Source organism: Tachysurus fulvidraco, chromosome 17 (genome assembly GCF_022655615.1).
Source record: "Tachysurus fulvidraco isolate hzauxx_2018 chromosome 17, HZAU_PFXX_2.0, whole genome shotgun sequence".
Taxonomy (NCBI): Eukaryota; Metazoa; Chordata; class Actinopteri; order Siluriformes; family Bagridae; genus Tachysurus; species Tachysurus fulvidraco.
This window is the reverse complement of record NC_062534.1, coordinates 23,083,017-23,100,716: the sequence shown is the minus strand read 5'-3', so window position 1 is coordinate 23,100,716 and position 17,700 is coordinate 23,083,017. Positions and strand designations below refer to the sequence as shown.

At 48.0% G+C, this 17,700-nt stretch overlaps 1 protein-coding gene across 2 annotated transcripts in view; it reads right to left on the bottom strand.

Moving 5' to 3' along the window:
- Window positions 1-212: 212 nt before the first annotated feature.
- The window catches only part of kdm7ab (lysine (K)-specific demethylase 7Ab), a 33,593-nt gene continuing 16,105 nt past the window's right edge, over window positions 213-17,700 (bottom strand). For both annotated transcript variants that reach the window (XM_027135096.2, XM_027135104.2), the window contains exons 8-20: window positions 11,260-11,347; window positions 10,619-10,725; window positions 10,409-10,500; window positions 9,977-10,063; window positions 7,870-8,112; window positions 7,653-7,771; window positions 6,592-6,770; window positions 6,389-6,486; window positions 5,781-5,962; window positions 5,412-5,554; window positions 3,734-3,801; window positions 3,372-3,648; window positions 213-2,979 (exon numbers count right to left, since the gene is read on the bottom strand). In XM_027135096.2, coding sequence (XP_026990897.2) covers window positions 2,891-2,979; window positions 3,372-3,648; window positions 3,734-3,801; window positions 5,412-5,554; window positions 5,781-5,962; window positions 6,389-6,486; window positions 6,592-6,770; window positions 7,653-7,771; window positions 7,870-8,112; window positions 9,977-10,063; window positions 10,409-10,500; window positions 10,619-10,725; window positions 11,260-11,347 — 1,772 coding nt within the window. In that variant the 3' untranslated portion in view covers window positions 213-2,890. The remainder of the gene's footprint in view (window positions 2,980-3,371; window positions 3,649-3,733; window positions 3,802-5,411; window positions 5,555-5,780; window positions 5,963-6,388; window positions 6,487-6,591; window positions 6,771-7,652; window positions 7,772-7,869; window positions 8,113-9,976; window positions 10,064-10,408; window positions 10,501-10,618; window positions 10,726-11,259; window positions 11,348-17,700) is intronic.

Sequence of the window (17,700 nt, the reverse complement as noted above, 5' to 3'; positions counted from 1 at the left end):
GCACTGCCTCTCGTCTCGTGACCCTAGGTTGCACTTTATGTTGCTAGGACTAACTTACTTTCAGTCCTTAACTCTGTGTTGTTCTATGTAGCACCATCACGGTCCCGGAGGAACGTCGTCTCATTACACTGTGGTACTGCCTCAGCTGTATGTGGTTAAAATGACAATAAAAGCTTCTTGACATGACAAACACACACACAAACACACACGTGTTCACTCATAAATCTTTTAATATGTACAGGCCACATTGTACGACTGAAACATCTTGAAAACTCCAACCCGACTTCTTACAGTGTGACAAACGATTCGACAAACAAAATTTAAATAAACAACAACAACAAAAAAAAAACTTTTCGGTATCAAAACTAACGAAGGAACCAACAAACCTTTTATTCGGCATAAAACTGAGTAGAACAAAAGGATATTGAAAAATAAAAGAGAACGATGAATAAATACTGTACAAGCAAAAGTACTGCATGATGATGATTATGGTAATGTTACGGACGTGACAGGAAGTACGTGAAGAGGAAGGTGGGTGTGTGTAGTGCTCGGTAGCGTGTTAGAGGAAACGATTCAAAGTTCATGCATACTGTCAAACAAATCCTCATCCCAACAGTACAGGAAACACACACACTTTGGCTGGAGTACTGATCGGACAAATTAGCACCGTAATAAATAAAGGATTGTTGACGAGCATGCTCGATGACTTGAGAGACTCCGTCCTGGAGGGAATCCCTTGCGTCGTTTTCGAGATCTCGCCTCTGAGATCCGACCGCTTTGTGCTCAAAATCTCAAAAGCTGCACTGTTTAAAAACAGTCACATAAGCCCTGAGCCTGGAAGCTTGTCTTATTGCCTGGAGAAGAAGTGTTTTGGTTTTTTCCCCCCTGATGAATACTGATCAAACGAAGACGGTTGAATTGGAGGACGGTTTGTGTTGAACGCAGACAGAAGACACGCTGACTCGAGTCTCTGAGACGGTGTCGGGGCAGAGCAGAGCTTTACAGCAGAAATGGACTCGGCGACCTTATTTGGCATTCGAGAAAAAGGGGCCTTGAGCTTTAACCTGACAATTACCCGAGTTTGTTCAGATTGTATGGAAACACACACACACACACACACACACACACACACACACACACACGTCACGCAAGCTTTCAAACAAAATCCACACGTTGTTGGTTGCAGTGTTGTGTTTTTTTCTCCTCGCACAAATTCGGACGTAGAAAAATAAATACTCTTTCGATTCTGTGTAAAAAGATGAGGAGCCAAATTCAACTCGATGTCAAAAGCATCAAAGATCTCCCTGCATTTATACACCAATAAAAAAAAAAGCTAGTCTTCTTCTTCTTCTTCTCCTTTTTTTGTATAATATTCAGCACCGGTTCAGACTCTGTTGACTGGAGAGGCAACAAAGCTCTGACTGTAGAGAGCGGAGAAAATGAGCGAGCGTTGTTAAGTAGCTTTAATAATTGGAGCTGAATCACACCGCCCAGAACATACGCTTGGGTGCCAAAACTTCTGTCAAGAAACTATAATTAGAGAACAGTATTATGTTCTAAGCAACATGGTGGAGCTTCAAATGGCACGTTTTTAGCCACAACTGAACCTGGAGAAAGCTTTATTCTCTAAATATTTGTCTTAAAGCATTGTGACGTTTCTCTGTTCCATGAACGGTTACGTTGCGAAGTGCCTCTGAATCACCATGGTAACCAATTCTGGGGCCTAACAGTGACCTCTGAGTTATACCATCATAAAGAACGATGAAAGTATTTCTCTGCAGAAGTTTGACAGCTGAAGCGTAATTATTGGCACCCCTGGGTATGCTGTGCCACGTCCTGAACTAGAAGTCTGCATTATGAGCGTAGCTACAGGATCGTCACTCCCCGAAATGTGACATTTTATTTTTAGAGAACGTTCTCTCTTACGCAGCTCTAGGATAATTTTCTGTTTCCGAAGCTTACAGTCTGAAGAGAAATTTGATGAAGCCGTAGTTCACGAGACTTTAGCCACGCTGCTGCGACATCCGCGTCATCGCTCCTGTAGAAAACTCGAACGGCATTTCACATCGGAATAAAACGATCGTTCACGCAATAATAAATACACCATTTAACAAGCAATAGGAAAAGTCAAACAAAGTGGTAAGTCAAACAAAACCAAACGAACAAACAGAAAGAACAAATTGTTTACAAATTGTAATAAATTAGGTGGGAAATCTCTTAAACGTCCCCGTAATCACCTGCCGAAACTTGTTCCTTGTGATTTTATCTCCAGCCGCCACGAGGGGGCGCCAGAAAGCTTATTACTGACTAATTATGGAATCAGTAGGTGTAAAAAAAAAAATTCTCCAGAAAAATACCTTTTCCTTTTATAAAATAAAAAAAAACAAAAAAAAAACAAATACGTGAGAACCTGATTGGCTGATTGAAGCCGCCTTGGCATCCCTGCTCGGAGAGGAGCTGAAGAGATCAGGGTGGTCTGAACAGGGAAGATTTTAGAAGCCGAGGAGACGGAGGAAAGAGAAAGTCGAGGGTCGAGTCTCAGACCTCCCTGACGCAAGTCAAGCACCATTTTAGAAAATCGGTTCATCGCACTCGGGTGAGCGCCGCCATCGCCCGGAGAGGAGCCTTAAAGGGACGTTCCTCATCGTCGACATGACCTCGGCTCCGGTTCTGGGAAATGCTTGTGATACGTTTAAGTAAAAAAAATAAAGCTGAAACAAAGTCCACCCGCTCATCAGCCGTCATCATACCTCCGACATGTTCAGTGTTTAAAAACTGTGCTTGAAATACCCTGTTTATCCTCACAGCACACGGGTCTGTGACTTAAAAACCTCCGTCTCTCTCTCCATCTCTGTCTCTCTCTCTCTCTGTCTCTCTCTCTCTCTCTCCGCTATACGAAGAACGTTTTATGTCTGTTGAGCTTGAGAATTTTTCCCAGTCTTTGTTTGGCCGTGGCCATGCCTTTCTTCGGCCGTTTCCCTGAGAAAGACAAGGGGGGGAGAAAAAAAAAAGCAAAAAAAAAAAAAGCTTTAAATATTTAAAACAAATTGTTTTGAAGAGAATGTAAAAAATAAAGAAATAAAAATTAAAGCGGACCTACAGACAAATAACCCAAAAAGTATTTTAAATCATTTACATTAACAAAAAATTTTTAAACATTACTTATAAATATTAATAAATTTGATTTAAATTCAATTTACAAAAACATACGATATTACAGATTATATAAAAACTAATCGTATATAATATTAAAAAAGCTATTAAAATAAAATATATTAAGCGATAATTATGACAAAACACAAAAAGAGACAAAAACAAAAAAACAAAATGAATAATTAAAAAATAATAATGTTTTAAAGAGAAATGGCTACCTTTGGTGGCCTGGTTGCTGATGGGTGGGGGGTTTGTAGCAGGTCTTTTGGTTGGGTGCAGGATCGGGGAAAGTGGCGTCTCGCAGTACTGATAGCGCGACTCGAGGCTTTCCTCACCCTGAGGTGAGTGTGTGTGGCTGCCCCAGGCCTCGCTGCTGCTGCTGCTGCTGCTGTTCCCACTGCCCTGACTGTCCATGAAGCGATGCTTAACCTGTAACCTCTGGTTCCGCTCGGTCCGGTTCTCCCTGCCGTGGTGCTCCGGCGCCTGCCGCTCGTCCTGCTCGGACACGATGGCGTACATCATGAGTCAGAAGATCAGGAGTGAACACCTGTAATGTTGACATGTGGGAGTGGGACGTTACCTGACTGCTGATTGTGGAGTTACTGTCTGAATCAGGGTTCTCCTCTCCAGACGCAGCTTCCTTTCCGGCTGTGGAAAACAGGAAACAAACACTACGCTCAACATATCCGCCATCGTAGTACGTCGATGTGCTACGTACGTCTTAAAGGTGGGGTCTTTGTTGTTTAAGAAATGCTTCAGAAAACTGGGGCGGGGCTTATCGATATGGGCGGAGAGAGTGTTCAGTGTGCACGTGTGACATTAGCAGAAAGCGGTTTTAACATCGACATGGAGGATAAAAACAAAGAAAGAAAGAGAAGAAAGACTTACGATAAGGCAAGAAGTAGGACGTGTTAATATAGGATCAGCTTTCCAGCGCTGGAGAGAACTGAAGGAGCAGGAAGTTGGCCACATATTCACAGGTTGGAGTTTCCCGAGTCAATAACTCCTGAGCTAAACGCTGTTACTACACAAATAACACCTCTTTTCTATCGTAGTAATATAGAGGCAGCTACAACCGCGTTTTGTGTAGTAACAGCGTTTAGCTCAGGAGTTATCGACTCGGGAAACTCCGACCTGTGAATATGTGGCCGACTTTACTTAAGACGCCGAGGCGCTTTTTTCCTTCTCGATAGGTGAGTAACGTTGGTTTTGCTTTGTTACACAGAACTAATATATGCCTTTGTCCTTTACATGATTATGCTTGTGTGGCATTTTTGCTTGTTTGTTTATCTACTAACGTATTGTTCTTCCCTTCAGCTATGATAAAGACACGTTTCTTTCTGTTAGTCGCCTGGGTTACGTATGTACTTGTGGGAGGAGCTATCGATACAGGGGTGGGACCCATTTGGGTTAGGGACGTGTTTTAAGGAGCATCCCTGGCCGTGTGTCCGGGGTGGGAGGAGCTTAATCTCTCTCCCCTGTCAATCATACCAAATCCTAGCCAATCAACAATGAACATTAACAATGTCTCAAAGCAGCTTTACAGAAATTTGTATTTATCTCTAACATTTTATCACTGATGTTCAAGCCTGAGGTGACGACGGTGGGGATAAACTCCCCGAGATGATATGAGGATGAGGAACCTTGAGAGGAACCAGACTCAGAAGTGAACCTCATCTTCATATGGACAGGAAATAATAATAAGTAAATGTAAATAATGTCCTTTCTACAACGCCGTGTAGTCGAGTGGAATTGTGTAGTGTGACCGAGAGCTCCTGAGGAACTAATGGGTCAGCGTCGTTTCTGAGTTCATTACAGACTTAACACTGATTCCTTCCTGTCGAAGTCCTGAGCACAAAGCTGACCAACGTGAATCGGATTTATTAAGAATAACACAATAAATAAAGAGAAAGTATCGGTATCAAAAATCCGGAAGCGACGTTTTTTTTTTTGTCCTGAACGTTTCAGACGGAAGCTTTATTATACAATTTATGACGTACGCAAGGCGTTCGGACGTTAAATCCGCATCCGGTCGTGCGCTTAATATCTAATAACGTTATGATTTTGAAGTGTGATTTTAATCAAATTAAGAATCGATTTAAATTCACTATCAACTGACGAAGCTAAATCGTACAAACCGGATATGTGTGGTATAAAATCAGGTTCAGCTTGCGCCGGTGCCGGTTTTTTTTTTTTGCCGCTCACAGACCTTTAAGTAAATCAGGGCCTGAGTGTATTGATGATGTATAAAGCCTTACTGTAATCAGGGGAAGGATGACTGGACCACCAGGACTCCTGTGAGCTGGCGCCCTCCTCTGACGGATAAGGGTACAGCAGCCCTGCCATACACAGCATGCCCTGGATAGCGTCCTCCTCTGCGCTTGGTGAGGTAGAAGGGTCTCTGTGGACACACACACACACACACACACACACACACACACACATTTCAGTTGTAGAGACATTAAACACAAGATTGTGTCTGTAACCTCTGAGCTCAGTCGTCGTCTGCACAAGCTACAGGGTGATATATAAAACACCACAACAGGAAACGAGCGAGATAAACAAGCTGTTTCTGCTTGTGCTGTGGAGGAAACAAAACAAAACAAAGACAGGAAACCAGCTCTGACCTTTGCCAGGGTTTGTTGTGGTGTCCGAGGGGCTGGTGTGGGTGGGTGGGATCTGCTGCGCTGCTGGAGTTGTACTTGTGTGTTGTACTCTGGGGTGAAACCATCTTTCTTACCACTTCCTCCTCCTGCTCTTCGTCCTCGTCGCTTGACGAGCTCTCAGAGTGTTCTGATGGCAGCTGCTTCTGCTCTCACACACACACACAAACACATTCACACACACACACAAAACACATAAAAACACCACACACAAAAAAAATTCACATAAGTACACACACACACACACACACACACACACACAAACCAGCACACACACACACACAAACCAGCACACACACACAAAAAGACATTTACACACACACACACAAAAACACATTCACACACAAACACATTCACACACACACAAACCCACACACACACAAACCCACACACACACAAACCCACACACACACAAACCCACACACAGGTAAATATAAAGAACTACAGATTTCACAGGGTTTTCACAGGAACTATAGATTTCACACTTTGTTTATAGCTACAGTAACGTAAGTGATAACAGGAAGTAAGTAAGTGTGTATGTGTGTGCATAGCAGAGCACTTTGTAACCGAACCTGTGTAGTGTAGCGTTGCTCTGACTCGGAGTCTGTCGAGGCGTCGGCGTGTCCTGCGTCACCGTTCCTTAGATCTGAGCTCTCACTCTGACACGGCTCTAAAAACACGGGACAGAAAACACACCTCGTCGTTGTTGTTGGACTGTCGCTCGCTGACTCTCACTTATTTTTCTCTCCGTATCCACTGCAAATACACGTCTCACCTCCAAGAGGGCTGGGATTCCTGTGACCTGCTATGCAGCTCTGCTTCTCCTTCATCACCACCTTCATCTCCTCTTCCTCCTCTTTCACCACACCCTTCATCTTTAACGTGCACCTCTTCTGATCCTCCGGTTCCTCTTTGGCAGCCAGGTTCTTTTTCCATACGTGCCACCTGTTGTCTCTGCGTGCACACACACACACACACACACACACACACGTTTTTCCACAACTGAGGAACAACTCAATGATGCACTGAAGTGCTAGCCGCCCTCGTTAGCATACACGACCCAACGGAGGCCCACGATTGCTAGTGTCTCTATGATTGACATGGAACAGAACCTATGCGTGCATGTATGTGTGTGTGTGTGTGTGTGTGGGTATGCGTGCGTGCGTGTATGTGTGCGTGCGTATATATGCGTGTGTGTGTGTGTGTATGAGCGTGCGTATACTGTATGCGTGCGTGGGTATGTGTGCGTGCGTATATATGCGTGTGTGTGTATGTGCGTGCGTATACTGTATGTGTGTGTGGGTATGCATGCTTGGGTATGCTGTATGTGTGTGTGTCTGTGTGCGTGCGTGCATATACTGTATGTGTGTGTATGTGTGTGTGTTTGTGTGTGCGTGCGTATACTATACGCGTGTGTGTATGTTTGTGTATATGTGTGTATGTGGGCGCATGTGTGTACGTGTGCGTGCTTGCGTATATATGTGTGTATGTGTGCACGTGTGTGTGCTTGCGTATATATGTGTGTATGTGTGCACGTGTGTGTGCTTGCGTATATATGTGTGTATGTGTGCACGTGTGTGTGCTTGCGTATATATGTGTGTATGTGTGCACGTGTGTGTGCTTGCGTATATATGTGTGCACGTGTGTGTGCTTGCGTATATATGTGTGTATGTGTGCACGTGTGTGTGCTTGCGTATATATATGTGTATGTGTGCACGTGTGTGTGCTTGCGTATATATGTGTGTATGTGTGCGTGTATGTGTGGCAGAGGTTTTTGTATTTTTAACTTAGGACTCGTCTCCGAGGAGAAACAACAGGAAGTGAAGCGTCCCTCACCTGATAATGCGGCCGTTGGACATCACCAGACGCATTTGGTTGTCCAGCTTGCTCTCAGCTGCTGCAGCGGAGGCTGTGGACACCTTGTTGAACTTGACCTTCAGGCTGACGGAGGCATCCTGAACAGGAGACACAACAGCGGATCATTAGACAGATGAAACCTTACGAATTATTTCTGCGCGTTAGCGTAGATTTGTAGGATCTGTTTGTGACGTACTTCCTCAAAGGGCCTCAACTCCAGCCTCTTCAGGACCTCCTGCGTGTGCTGCTCAAAGATGTCCAGGTTAGATGGAGCTTTGGGCACGTGAGAGTGATGGTGGTGGTGCTCAGTGTGATGCCGGAGCCGTCTGGCGTTCTTGCGCTTCTGGGAGATTCTCTCGTGAGACGACCTGGTGGTAGGACACGCTAAACTTCCCTGAGATCTCATAGGCTTGTTCCCACCGTTTCCGTTCTCATCGTCCTACAGAAGGGAAAATACAGAAGATTTCAGCCTTGGGTCATATAAATTAATTGAAGATCGTCGTCCTGACAATCAGATCGACCCAAAAGTTAAATAATAAAGAGTATAAAGGTGAAAAGAAGAACGTCTAAATTTAAAAAGGTTTTTTACATAAAAGTCTCTAATTGCTTAAATGATTTTTGGCTTTTAGGTTACATTTATTAACTTAAAGCAACTGCTTCTTGTGACAATTTTGTGTGTGTGTACAGTATGTGTGTGCGCGTGTATGTGTGTGTGTGTGCATGTGTTTGTATGTATGTACAGTATATGTGTGTGTGTGTATGTGTGTGTGCGTGTGTATGTATGTACAGCATATGTGTGTGTATGTGTGTGTGTATGTATGCGCGTATGTACGTGTATGTATGTGTGTGCGTGTGTATATGTGTGCGTGTGTATGTGTGTGCGTGTGTGTATATGTGTGTGTGTGCGTATGTGTGTGCGTGTATGCGTGTGTATGTGTGTGTGTGTATGTGTGTGTGTGTGCGTATGTGTGTGCGTGTATGCGTGTGTATGTGTGTGTGTGTGTATGTGTGTGTGTGTGCGTATGTGTGTGCGTGTATGCGCGTGTGTATGTGTGTGCGTGTATGCGTGTGTATGTATGTACACACTGAACTATATACATCTAATAAAAATCTAGAATTTTTATTCTGTTAATTCTTATTTCTTTTATTATTCGTTATTTCCTTTATCATTAATTATGTTTACCTTCTGCTCTGTGTTTATGTTCTGTAAAGCTGCTTTGAGACAATGTCTATTGTAAAAAGCGCTATACAAATAAACTTGAATTGAAAACTTGAATTATGTGTGTGCGTGTGTATGTGTGGGTATGTGTGTGCGTGTGTATATGTGTGCGTGTGTATGTGTGTGCGTGTATGCGTGTGTATGTGTGTGCATGTATGCATGTGTATGTGTGTGCGTGTGTGTGTGTGCGTGTGTATGTGTGTGCGTGTGTATGTGTGTGCGTGTGTATGTGTGTGCGTGTGCGTGTGTATGTGTGTGCACGTGTGTGTGCGCGTGTGTGTGTGCGCGTGTGTGTGCGCGTGTGTGTATGTGTGCGTGTGTATGTGTGCGTGTGTATGTGTGTATGTGTGCGTGTGTATGTGTGCGTGTGTATGTGCGCGTGTATGTGCACGCGTGTATGTGCGCGTGTGCGTGTGTATGTGCGCGTGTGCGTGTGTATGTGTGTGCGTGTGTATGTGTGTGCGTGTGTATGTGTGTGCGTGTGTATGTGTGTGCGTGTGTATGTGTGTGCGTGTGTATGTGTGTGCGTGTGTATGTGTGTGCGTGTGTATGTGTGTGCGTGCGTGTGTATGTGTGTGCGTGTGTATGTGTGTGCGTGTGTATGTGTGTGCGTGTGTATGTGTGTGCGTGCGTGTGTATGTGTGCGCGTGTATGTGTGCGCGTGTGTATGTGTGTGCGTGCGTGTGTATGTGTGCGCGTGTGTATGTGTGCGCGTGTGCATGTGCGTGTGTATGTGCGTGTGTATGTGTGCGTGTGTATGTGTGCGTGTATGTGCGTGTGTATGTGTGCGCGTGTGCATGTGCGTGTGTATGTGCGTGTGTATGTGCGTGTGCATGTGCGTGTGTATGTGCGTGTGCATGTGCGTGTGCATGTGTGTGCCTGAATCTCTTGACCTGCATCTGCATGGATTTACAGACTGTGCTTCTGCCACATGATTGGCTGATTAGACAAGTACATCAAAGTGCAGGTGTTAAAATAAATTGGACAGTAAATGTAGATGCTTTAAAGAACAAGATTCGATTGCAGCCAAAATCGGTCCTGAAACTGAAGTGAGTGTGTAAACAGAGGAGCATTTTCTACTTACCTCTAAGTGCCGTATTTCCTTGGCGAGCTCCTTAATGAGATGGTTGGGTCTGATATGATCGGGGACTTCGCTGGCAGGCTCAGTGACCTGGACCGGAAGAGCAGAAAAGGAGGACGACGATGATGGGTTTTGACCGATGCCCTTCGTCTACGTTACTGAGATAATCACAGAGCTCACGGTTCGAACGGGCCAAACGTGTGACGTGCTCCATGTTTGACATGGAACCGAACCTATGCCCCTCCCACACATACAGAGAACATGGCCATGTTTACTCTCTCGTCTCCAATCTACAGGTAGCTGTGGCATTGATATTGCAATTGTTACATCATTAGTGGGAGGGGCATAAGTTCGCTCGCGGTTCGAACGGGCCAAACGTGTGACGTGCGCTAGTTTGAGGTCATCGGTGATGATACGTTATTAGCGATGTCTTACCTCTCTCCTCAGCCAGGTCTTCAGTGCGCTAATTAAAGCTTTTACTCCTTTAGCCAAGTAATTAGGAGGCAGACAATTATCTTCTCGCAGCTCTGAGGAAGAAAACAACAATATGAATCGGACACCAGTACGTTAAAGTTCGCTCGCGTCCCGCTCCTGTTTAGCTCGGGGTCAGATCTCCACAAAAGAGTTAGACAAGAAGTTACCCACCTTTGAGGGTCTCCAGCAGGTTCTTGGCCACATACCAGCATATAGCTTCAAAATAAGGAAACTTAAAGAGGTCTGGAGTCTTTAGTCGCCTCTCCATCTCATAACACCTGATAGAAACACACACACACACACACACATACACACACACACACACACGTTACAAACTGTACTACAATTCATCATCCAGTCTACACTACATGAGCATCGCATCCATCTGTGATTGTTTCACAGTCAGCATCACGCTTCTCGTCTGGGAAGCTTTCCACTCGATGTTGAAGCGAAGCTGTGGGGATTCGATCCGAGAGCGTTCGTGAGATCAGACTCTGATGTTCAGGATGTCGAGGAGACGCCGGTTCCAGCTCGTCCTGAAGGTGTTCAATGGGGACGAGTCAGAGTCACTCGAGTTCTTCTACTCGGACATTGATCTGCACACCGCGTCCTCGTGGAGCTCGGGGGCTTCGTCATAACCGGTCTGGGGTTTGACTCCGAGCTCAGGTTTAAAACAAACAACCAACCGAACGATTCCATGGGTTCCGGAGGAATGCGGGATATCACCATGACTACACATACCGTCGGTTAGCGCTTCCTTACGTCTCAAATGGAACGCTGTTTAAAAAGAGTTTACACGTGGACCTTCTCACCTGAGCTGCATGCCGATGTTAAGGTTATGAAGAAAGTTCCCTCCGAAGGCCATGCAGTCCTCCGAGGTCAGAACTGCATGGATCCATCCTGGTGAAAGAGACGCAAAACATCAGCGAGCAAATGATATTTGCGTGCACACGCACACACACACAGTGCACACACACACACACACATATATATACACAATACACACACGCACACACACAGTGCACACACACACACACACATATATACAATACACACACGCACACACACACACATATACACAATACACACAGTGCACACACACATATATACAATACACACACGCACACACACACAGTGCACACACACACACACACACACACACATATATATACACACAATACACACACTGTTGGAAAAAAATCTTAGTAGAAATAATTAAAATATTATTCCTTACAATACTATAACCAAAGTAAAGTATTAGGCCTTGCAAAATATTACAATTGCTGTCATAAGACATATGTAGGTGATGTGGTAGGCCAAAGCTGTTTATTGCAACCAGATTCGGGGCTGTTAGGCCTAGTCAGTCTGAGCACATTTGTAATAACAACTTGTTATGTAGAAGGGAAAATACCATTGTTCCCAGACCTTAGCTCATAAATTGTTATGGAAAATGAAGAACACCATGGTTCTCAGACCTTGGTCCATAGCAATAACATGTTATGTAGAATGAAAAAAAAACAGTGGTCCACAGACCTAGGCCCTGAAAAATAAGGGAAGGAAAATCCATAAATGGGCATATGGGTGGGTATTTAGAAAACATAGGAGATGATTCCGGTAAATAAGGTGATATGGCACCTGGGCTCCTAGGAGTGCCAGGGTATATATTGAGAAGATATCTGAGGTTTTTTTTTTTGGTTCTTCGGGGGCGAAGGTGTGTGTGCGCGTGCGCGTGTGCGGGCGCATGCCCGTGTCCGCGGGTCAAGGTGGGTGTTTTTATTTTTGCAAGGACGTCGCGAGAGTTCTTGTTTTTCTTGATTGATTTTGCATGACATGCTCTTTTTGGGGGTTTTCATTTGTTACTTTTAATTTGGCAATTTGTTACTTTTAATTTGGCAATTTGTTACTTTTAATTTGGCAATTTGTTACTTTTAATTTGGCAATTTGATACTTTGAATATGGCAAATTATAATTTGTTGGCTGATTGACCATAATAAAGAAGTTTGCTCATTCTCATCCAGGTCTGAGGAGTTTTCTCAGTATTTTTGTAGGAATTATAGAGTTAACAGTGAAATTTAACTAAAGGCCTAAGAGAAGAGATCACCCTGTGATGTGTCGACTTGGAGACCGGCTCTGAGTTCCGACAACACGCACACACACACACAGTGCACACACACACACACACACACACACACACATATATATACACAATACACACACGCACACACACACACAGTGCACACACACACATATATACAATACACACACGCACATATACAGTACACACACGCGCACACACACACTTTTCTGAATATACCGCAGGTGTCCCTACTTTTCCAGCTGTCAGTCATTAATATCCTACAAGGAGCCAAAACTAAATCCATCCCTTTTTGAGTTGATGGATATTCTAACAATAATAAATACAGAAATAGACACATAGAGCAGTGTGTGTGTGTGTGTGTGTGTGCGCTCTGTGTGTGTGTGTGTGTGTGTGTGTGTGTGTGTGTGTGTGTGTGCGCTCTGTGTGTGTGTGTGTGTGTGTGTGTGTGCGCTCTGTGTGTGTGTGTGTGTGTGTGTGTGTGTGTGCGCTCTGTGTGTGTGTGTGTGTGTGTGTGTGTGTGTGCGCTCTGTGTGTGTGTGCTCTGTGTGTGTGTGTGTGTGTGTGTGTGCGCTCTGTGTGTGTGTGCGCTCTGTGTGTGTGTGTGTGCGCTCTGTGTGTGTGTGTGTGCGCTCTGTGTGTGTGTGTGTGTGTGTGTGTGTGTGCGCTCTGTGTGTGTGTGTGTGTGTGTGTGTGTGCGCTCTGTGTGTGTGTGCGCTCTGTGTGTGTGTGCGCTCTGTGTGTGTGTGCGCTCTGTGTGTGTGTGCGCTCTGTGTGTGTGTGCGCTCTTTCACTCTCGCTCGCTCCCTCCCATCCAATCTCTCTCTCTCGCTTTCGCTCGTTCCCTCCCACCCACACTCTCTCTTTCGCTCGTTCCCTCCCACCCACACTCTCGCTTTCGCTCGTTCCCTGCCACACTCTCGCTTTCGCTCGTTCCCTCCCACCCACACTCTCGCTTTCGCTCGTTCCCTCCCTCTCTCACTCTCGCTTTCGCTCGTTCCCTCCCACCCACACTCTCGCTTTCGCTCGTTCCCTGCCACACTCTCTTTCGCTTTCGCTCGTTCCCTCCCACCCACACTCTCTTTCGCTTTCGCTCGTTCCCTCCCACCCACACTCTCGCTTTCGCTCGTTCCCTGCCACACTCTCTTTCGCTCGTTCCCTCCCACCCACACTCTCTTTCGCTTTCGCTCGTTCCCTCCCACCCACACTCTCTTTCGCTTTCGCTCGTTCCCTCCCACCCACACTCTCTTTCGCTTTCGCTCGTTCCCTCCCACCCACACTCTCTTTCGCTTTCGCTCGTTCCCTCCCACCCACACTCTCTTTCGCTTTCGCTCGTTCCCTCCCACCCACACTCTCTTTCGCTTTCGCTCGTTCCCTCCCACCCACACTCTCGCTTTCGCTCGTTCCCTCCCACCCACACTCTCTCTTTCGCTCGTTCCCTCCCACCCACACTCTCGCTTTCGCTCGTTCCCCTCCCACCCCACACTCTCTCTTTCGCTCGTTCCCTCCCACACTCACTTTCGCTTTCGCTCGTTCCCTCCCACCCACACTCTCGCTTTCGCTCGTTCCCTCCCACCCACACTCTCGCTTTCGCTCGTTCCCTCCCACCCACACTCACGCTTTCGCTCGTTCCCCTCCCACCCAACACTCTCTTTCGCTCGTTCCCTCCCACCCACCACTCTCGCTTTCGCTCGTTCCCTCCCACCCCCACTCTCGCTTTCGCTCGTTCCCTCCCACCCACACTCTCCGCTTTCGCTCGTTCCCTCCCACCCACACTCTCTTTCGCTCGTTCCCTCCCTCCGTCACTCTCTCTTTCGCTCGTTCCCTCCCACCGACACTCTCGCTTTCGCTCGTTCCCTCCCACCCACACTCTCGCTTTCGCTCGTTCCCTCCCACCCACACTCTCGCTTTCGCTCGTTCCCTCCCACCCACACTCTCTTTCGCTCGTTCCCTGCCACCCACACTATCGCTTTCGCTCGTTCCCTGCCACACACACTCTTCGCTTTTCGCTCGTTCCCTCCCACCCACACTCTCGCTTTCGCTCGTTCCCTCCACCCACACTCTCGCTTTCGCTCGTTCCCTCCCACCCACACTCTCGCTTCTCGCTCGTTCCCTCCCACCCACACTCTCGCTTTCGCTCGTTCCCTCCCACCCACACTCTCGCTTTCGCTCGTTCCCTCCCACCCACACTCTCGCTTTCGCTCGTTCCCTGCCACACTCTCGCTTTCGCTCGTTCCCTGCCACACTCTCTTTCGCTTTCGCTCGCTCCCACCCACACTCTCTCTCGCTTTCGCTCGCTCCCACCCACTCTCTCTCTCGCTGTCGCTCGCTCCCACCCACACTCTCGCTTTCGCTCGTTCCCTGCCACACTCTCTTTCGCTTTCGCTCGTTCCCTGCCACACTCTCTTTCTCTTTCGCTCGCTCCCACCCACTCTCTCTCTCTCTCTTTCGCTCCCACCCACTCTCTCTCTCTTTCTCTTTCGCTCGCTCCCACCCACTCTCTCTCTCTTTCTCTTTCGCTCGCTCCCACCCACTCTCTCTCTCTTTCGCTCGCTCCCACCCACTCTCTCTCTCTTTCTCTTTCGCTCGCTCCCACCCACTCTCTCTCTCTTTCTCTTTCGCTCGCTCCCACCCACTCTCTCTTTCTCTTTCGCTCGCTCCCACCCACTCTCTCTCTTTCTCTTTCGCTCGCTCCCACCCACTCTCTCTCTTTCTCTTTCGCTCGCTCCCACCCACTCTCTCTCTTTCTCTTTCGCTCGCTCCCACCCACTCTCTCTCTCTCTCTCTCGCTCCCACCCACTCTCTCTCTCTCTCTCTCTCTCTCGCTCCCACCCACACTCTCTTTCGCTTTCGCTCGCTCCCACCCACTCTCTCTCTCTTTCGCTCGCTCCCACCCTCTCTCTCTCTCTCTTTCGCTCGCTCCCACCCTCTCTCTCTCTCTCTTTCTCTTTCGCTCGCTCCCACCCACTCTCTCTCTTTCTCTTTCGCTCGCTCCCACCCACTCTCTCTCTCTCTCGCTCTCACACACTCTCTCTCTTTCTCTTTCGCTCGCTCCCACCCACTCTCTCTCTCTCTCGCTCCCACCCACTCTCTATCTCTCTCTCTCTCTCTCCCACCCACTCTCACTCTCTCTCTCGCTCCCACCCACTCTCTCTTTCTCTTTCGCTCGCTCCCACCCTCTCTCTCTCTCTCTCTTTCGCTCGCTCCCACCCTCTCTCTCTCTCTCTCGCTCGCTCCCACCCTCTCTCTCTCTCTCTTTCGCTCGCTCCCACCCTCTCTCTCTCTCTTTCGCTCGCTCCCACCCTCTCTCTCTCTCTCTCTCTCTCTTGCTCGCTCCCACCCTCTCTCTCTCTCTCGCTCCCACCCATCTCTCTCTCTCTCTCTCTGCTCTCTCACATCTCCTCTCTCTCTCGCTCTCTCCCACCTCTCTCTCTCTTTCGCTCGCTCCCACCCCCTCTCTCTCTCTTTCGCTCCTCCCACCTCCTCCTCTCTTCTCGCTCGCTCCCTCTCTCTCTCTCTCTCTTTCGCTCGCTCCCACCCTCTCTCTCTTTCGCTCGCTCCCACCCTCTCTCTCTCTCTCCTCGCTCCACCCTCTCTCTCTCTATCCCACGCTCCCACTCTCTCTCTCTCTCTTGCTCGCTCCCACTCCTCCTCTCGCTCTCTCGCCGCCTCTCGCTCTCCTCTCTCTCGCCGCTCCCACCTCCCTCTCTCTCTCTCGCGCTCCTCTGTCTCTCTCTCGCGCTCCTCACCTCTCTCTCTCTCGCTCTCTCCCACCTCCTCTCCTCTCTCTCTCCCACTCTCTCCTCTCTCTCGTCTCGTCCCCCTCTCTCTTGCTCGCTCGCTCCACCCTCTCTCTCTCTCTCTCTTGCTCGCTCGCTCCCCCTCTCTCTCTCGCTCGCTCCCACACTCTCTCTCGCTCGCTCGCACTCTCTCTCTCGCTCGCACTCTCTCTCTCGCTCGCTCCCACCCTCTCTCTCTTTCGCTCTCTCGCACTCCCTCTCTCTCTCTCCCACAGTCTCTCTTTCACTCTCTCTCGCTCGCTCCCACCCTCTCTCTCTTTCGCTCTCTCGCACTCCCTCTCTCTCTCCCACAGTCTCTCTTTCACTCTCTCTCGCTCGCTCCCACCCTCTCTCTCTTTCGCTCTCTCGCACTCCCTCTCTCTCTCTCTCCCACAGTCTCTCTTTCACTCTCTCTTGCTCGCTCCCACCCTCTCTCTCTTTCGCTCTCTCACACTCCCTCTCTTGCTCGCTCCCACCCTCTCTCTCTCTTTTGCTCTCTCTCTCGCTCGCTCCCACTCTCTCTCTCGCTCGCTCCCACTCTCTCTCTCGCTCGCTCCCACTCTCTCTCTCGCTCGCTCCCACTCTCTCTCTCGCTCGCTCCCACTCTCTCTCTCGCTCCCACTCTCTCTCTCGCTCGCTCCCACTCTCTCTCTCGCTCGCTCCCACTCTCTCTCTCGCTCGCTCCCACCCTCTCTCTCTTTCGCTCTCTCGCACTCCCTCTCTCTCTCTCTCTCCCACAGTCTCTCTTTCACTCTCTCTCGCTCGCTCCCACCCTCTCTCTCTTTCGCTCTCTCGCACTCCCTCTCTCTCTCTCTCTCCCACAGTCTCTCTTTCACTCTCTTGCTCACTCCCACCCTCTCTCTCTTTCGCTCTCTCACACTCCCTCTCTCTCTCTCTCTCTCCTTGTGTTTTGGAGGTGGTGATTGCTGACTCCCACGGTGTTAAAGACCCCGAGAGAAAAGCCCTCCAGAGCTTCCTGTGGAGGCCACAAAGGGCAGCTGCTCGACTTTAAGTAGAAAAGCAGAGCTTTCTCTCGCCTCCGCAGCCGAGCTTTAAACCCTGCTCGAGAAAATCCAAAATATAACTGTCGCGCTTTATCACCGACTTCTGGGGGACGACCTTTCTATGGATCATCCTCCACCTATCATCCTCCACCCTGACCCAGGGCCTGTGGTGTTCTACACAGACCTGATGTCACAGTCAGCAGTAAACACACTTTCCCCAGGGACTGGATTTCACTCCATTTTCACTAGTAAGATGAGATGAACAACACAGTCGCTTATCGTACGCATCATTTCGTATTGTTAATCACACGGACATCGTGTATGTAGCCTGTTATTTATTTTAGTTTTTAAATAGGTATATATTTTACCATTAAT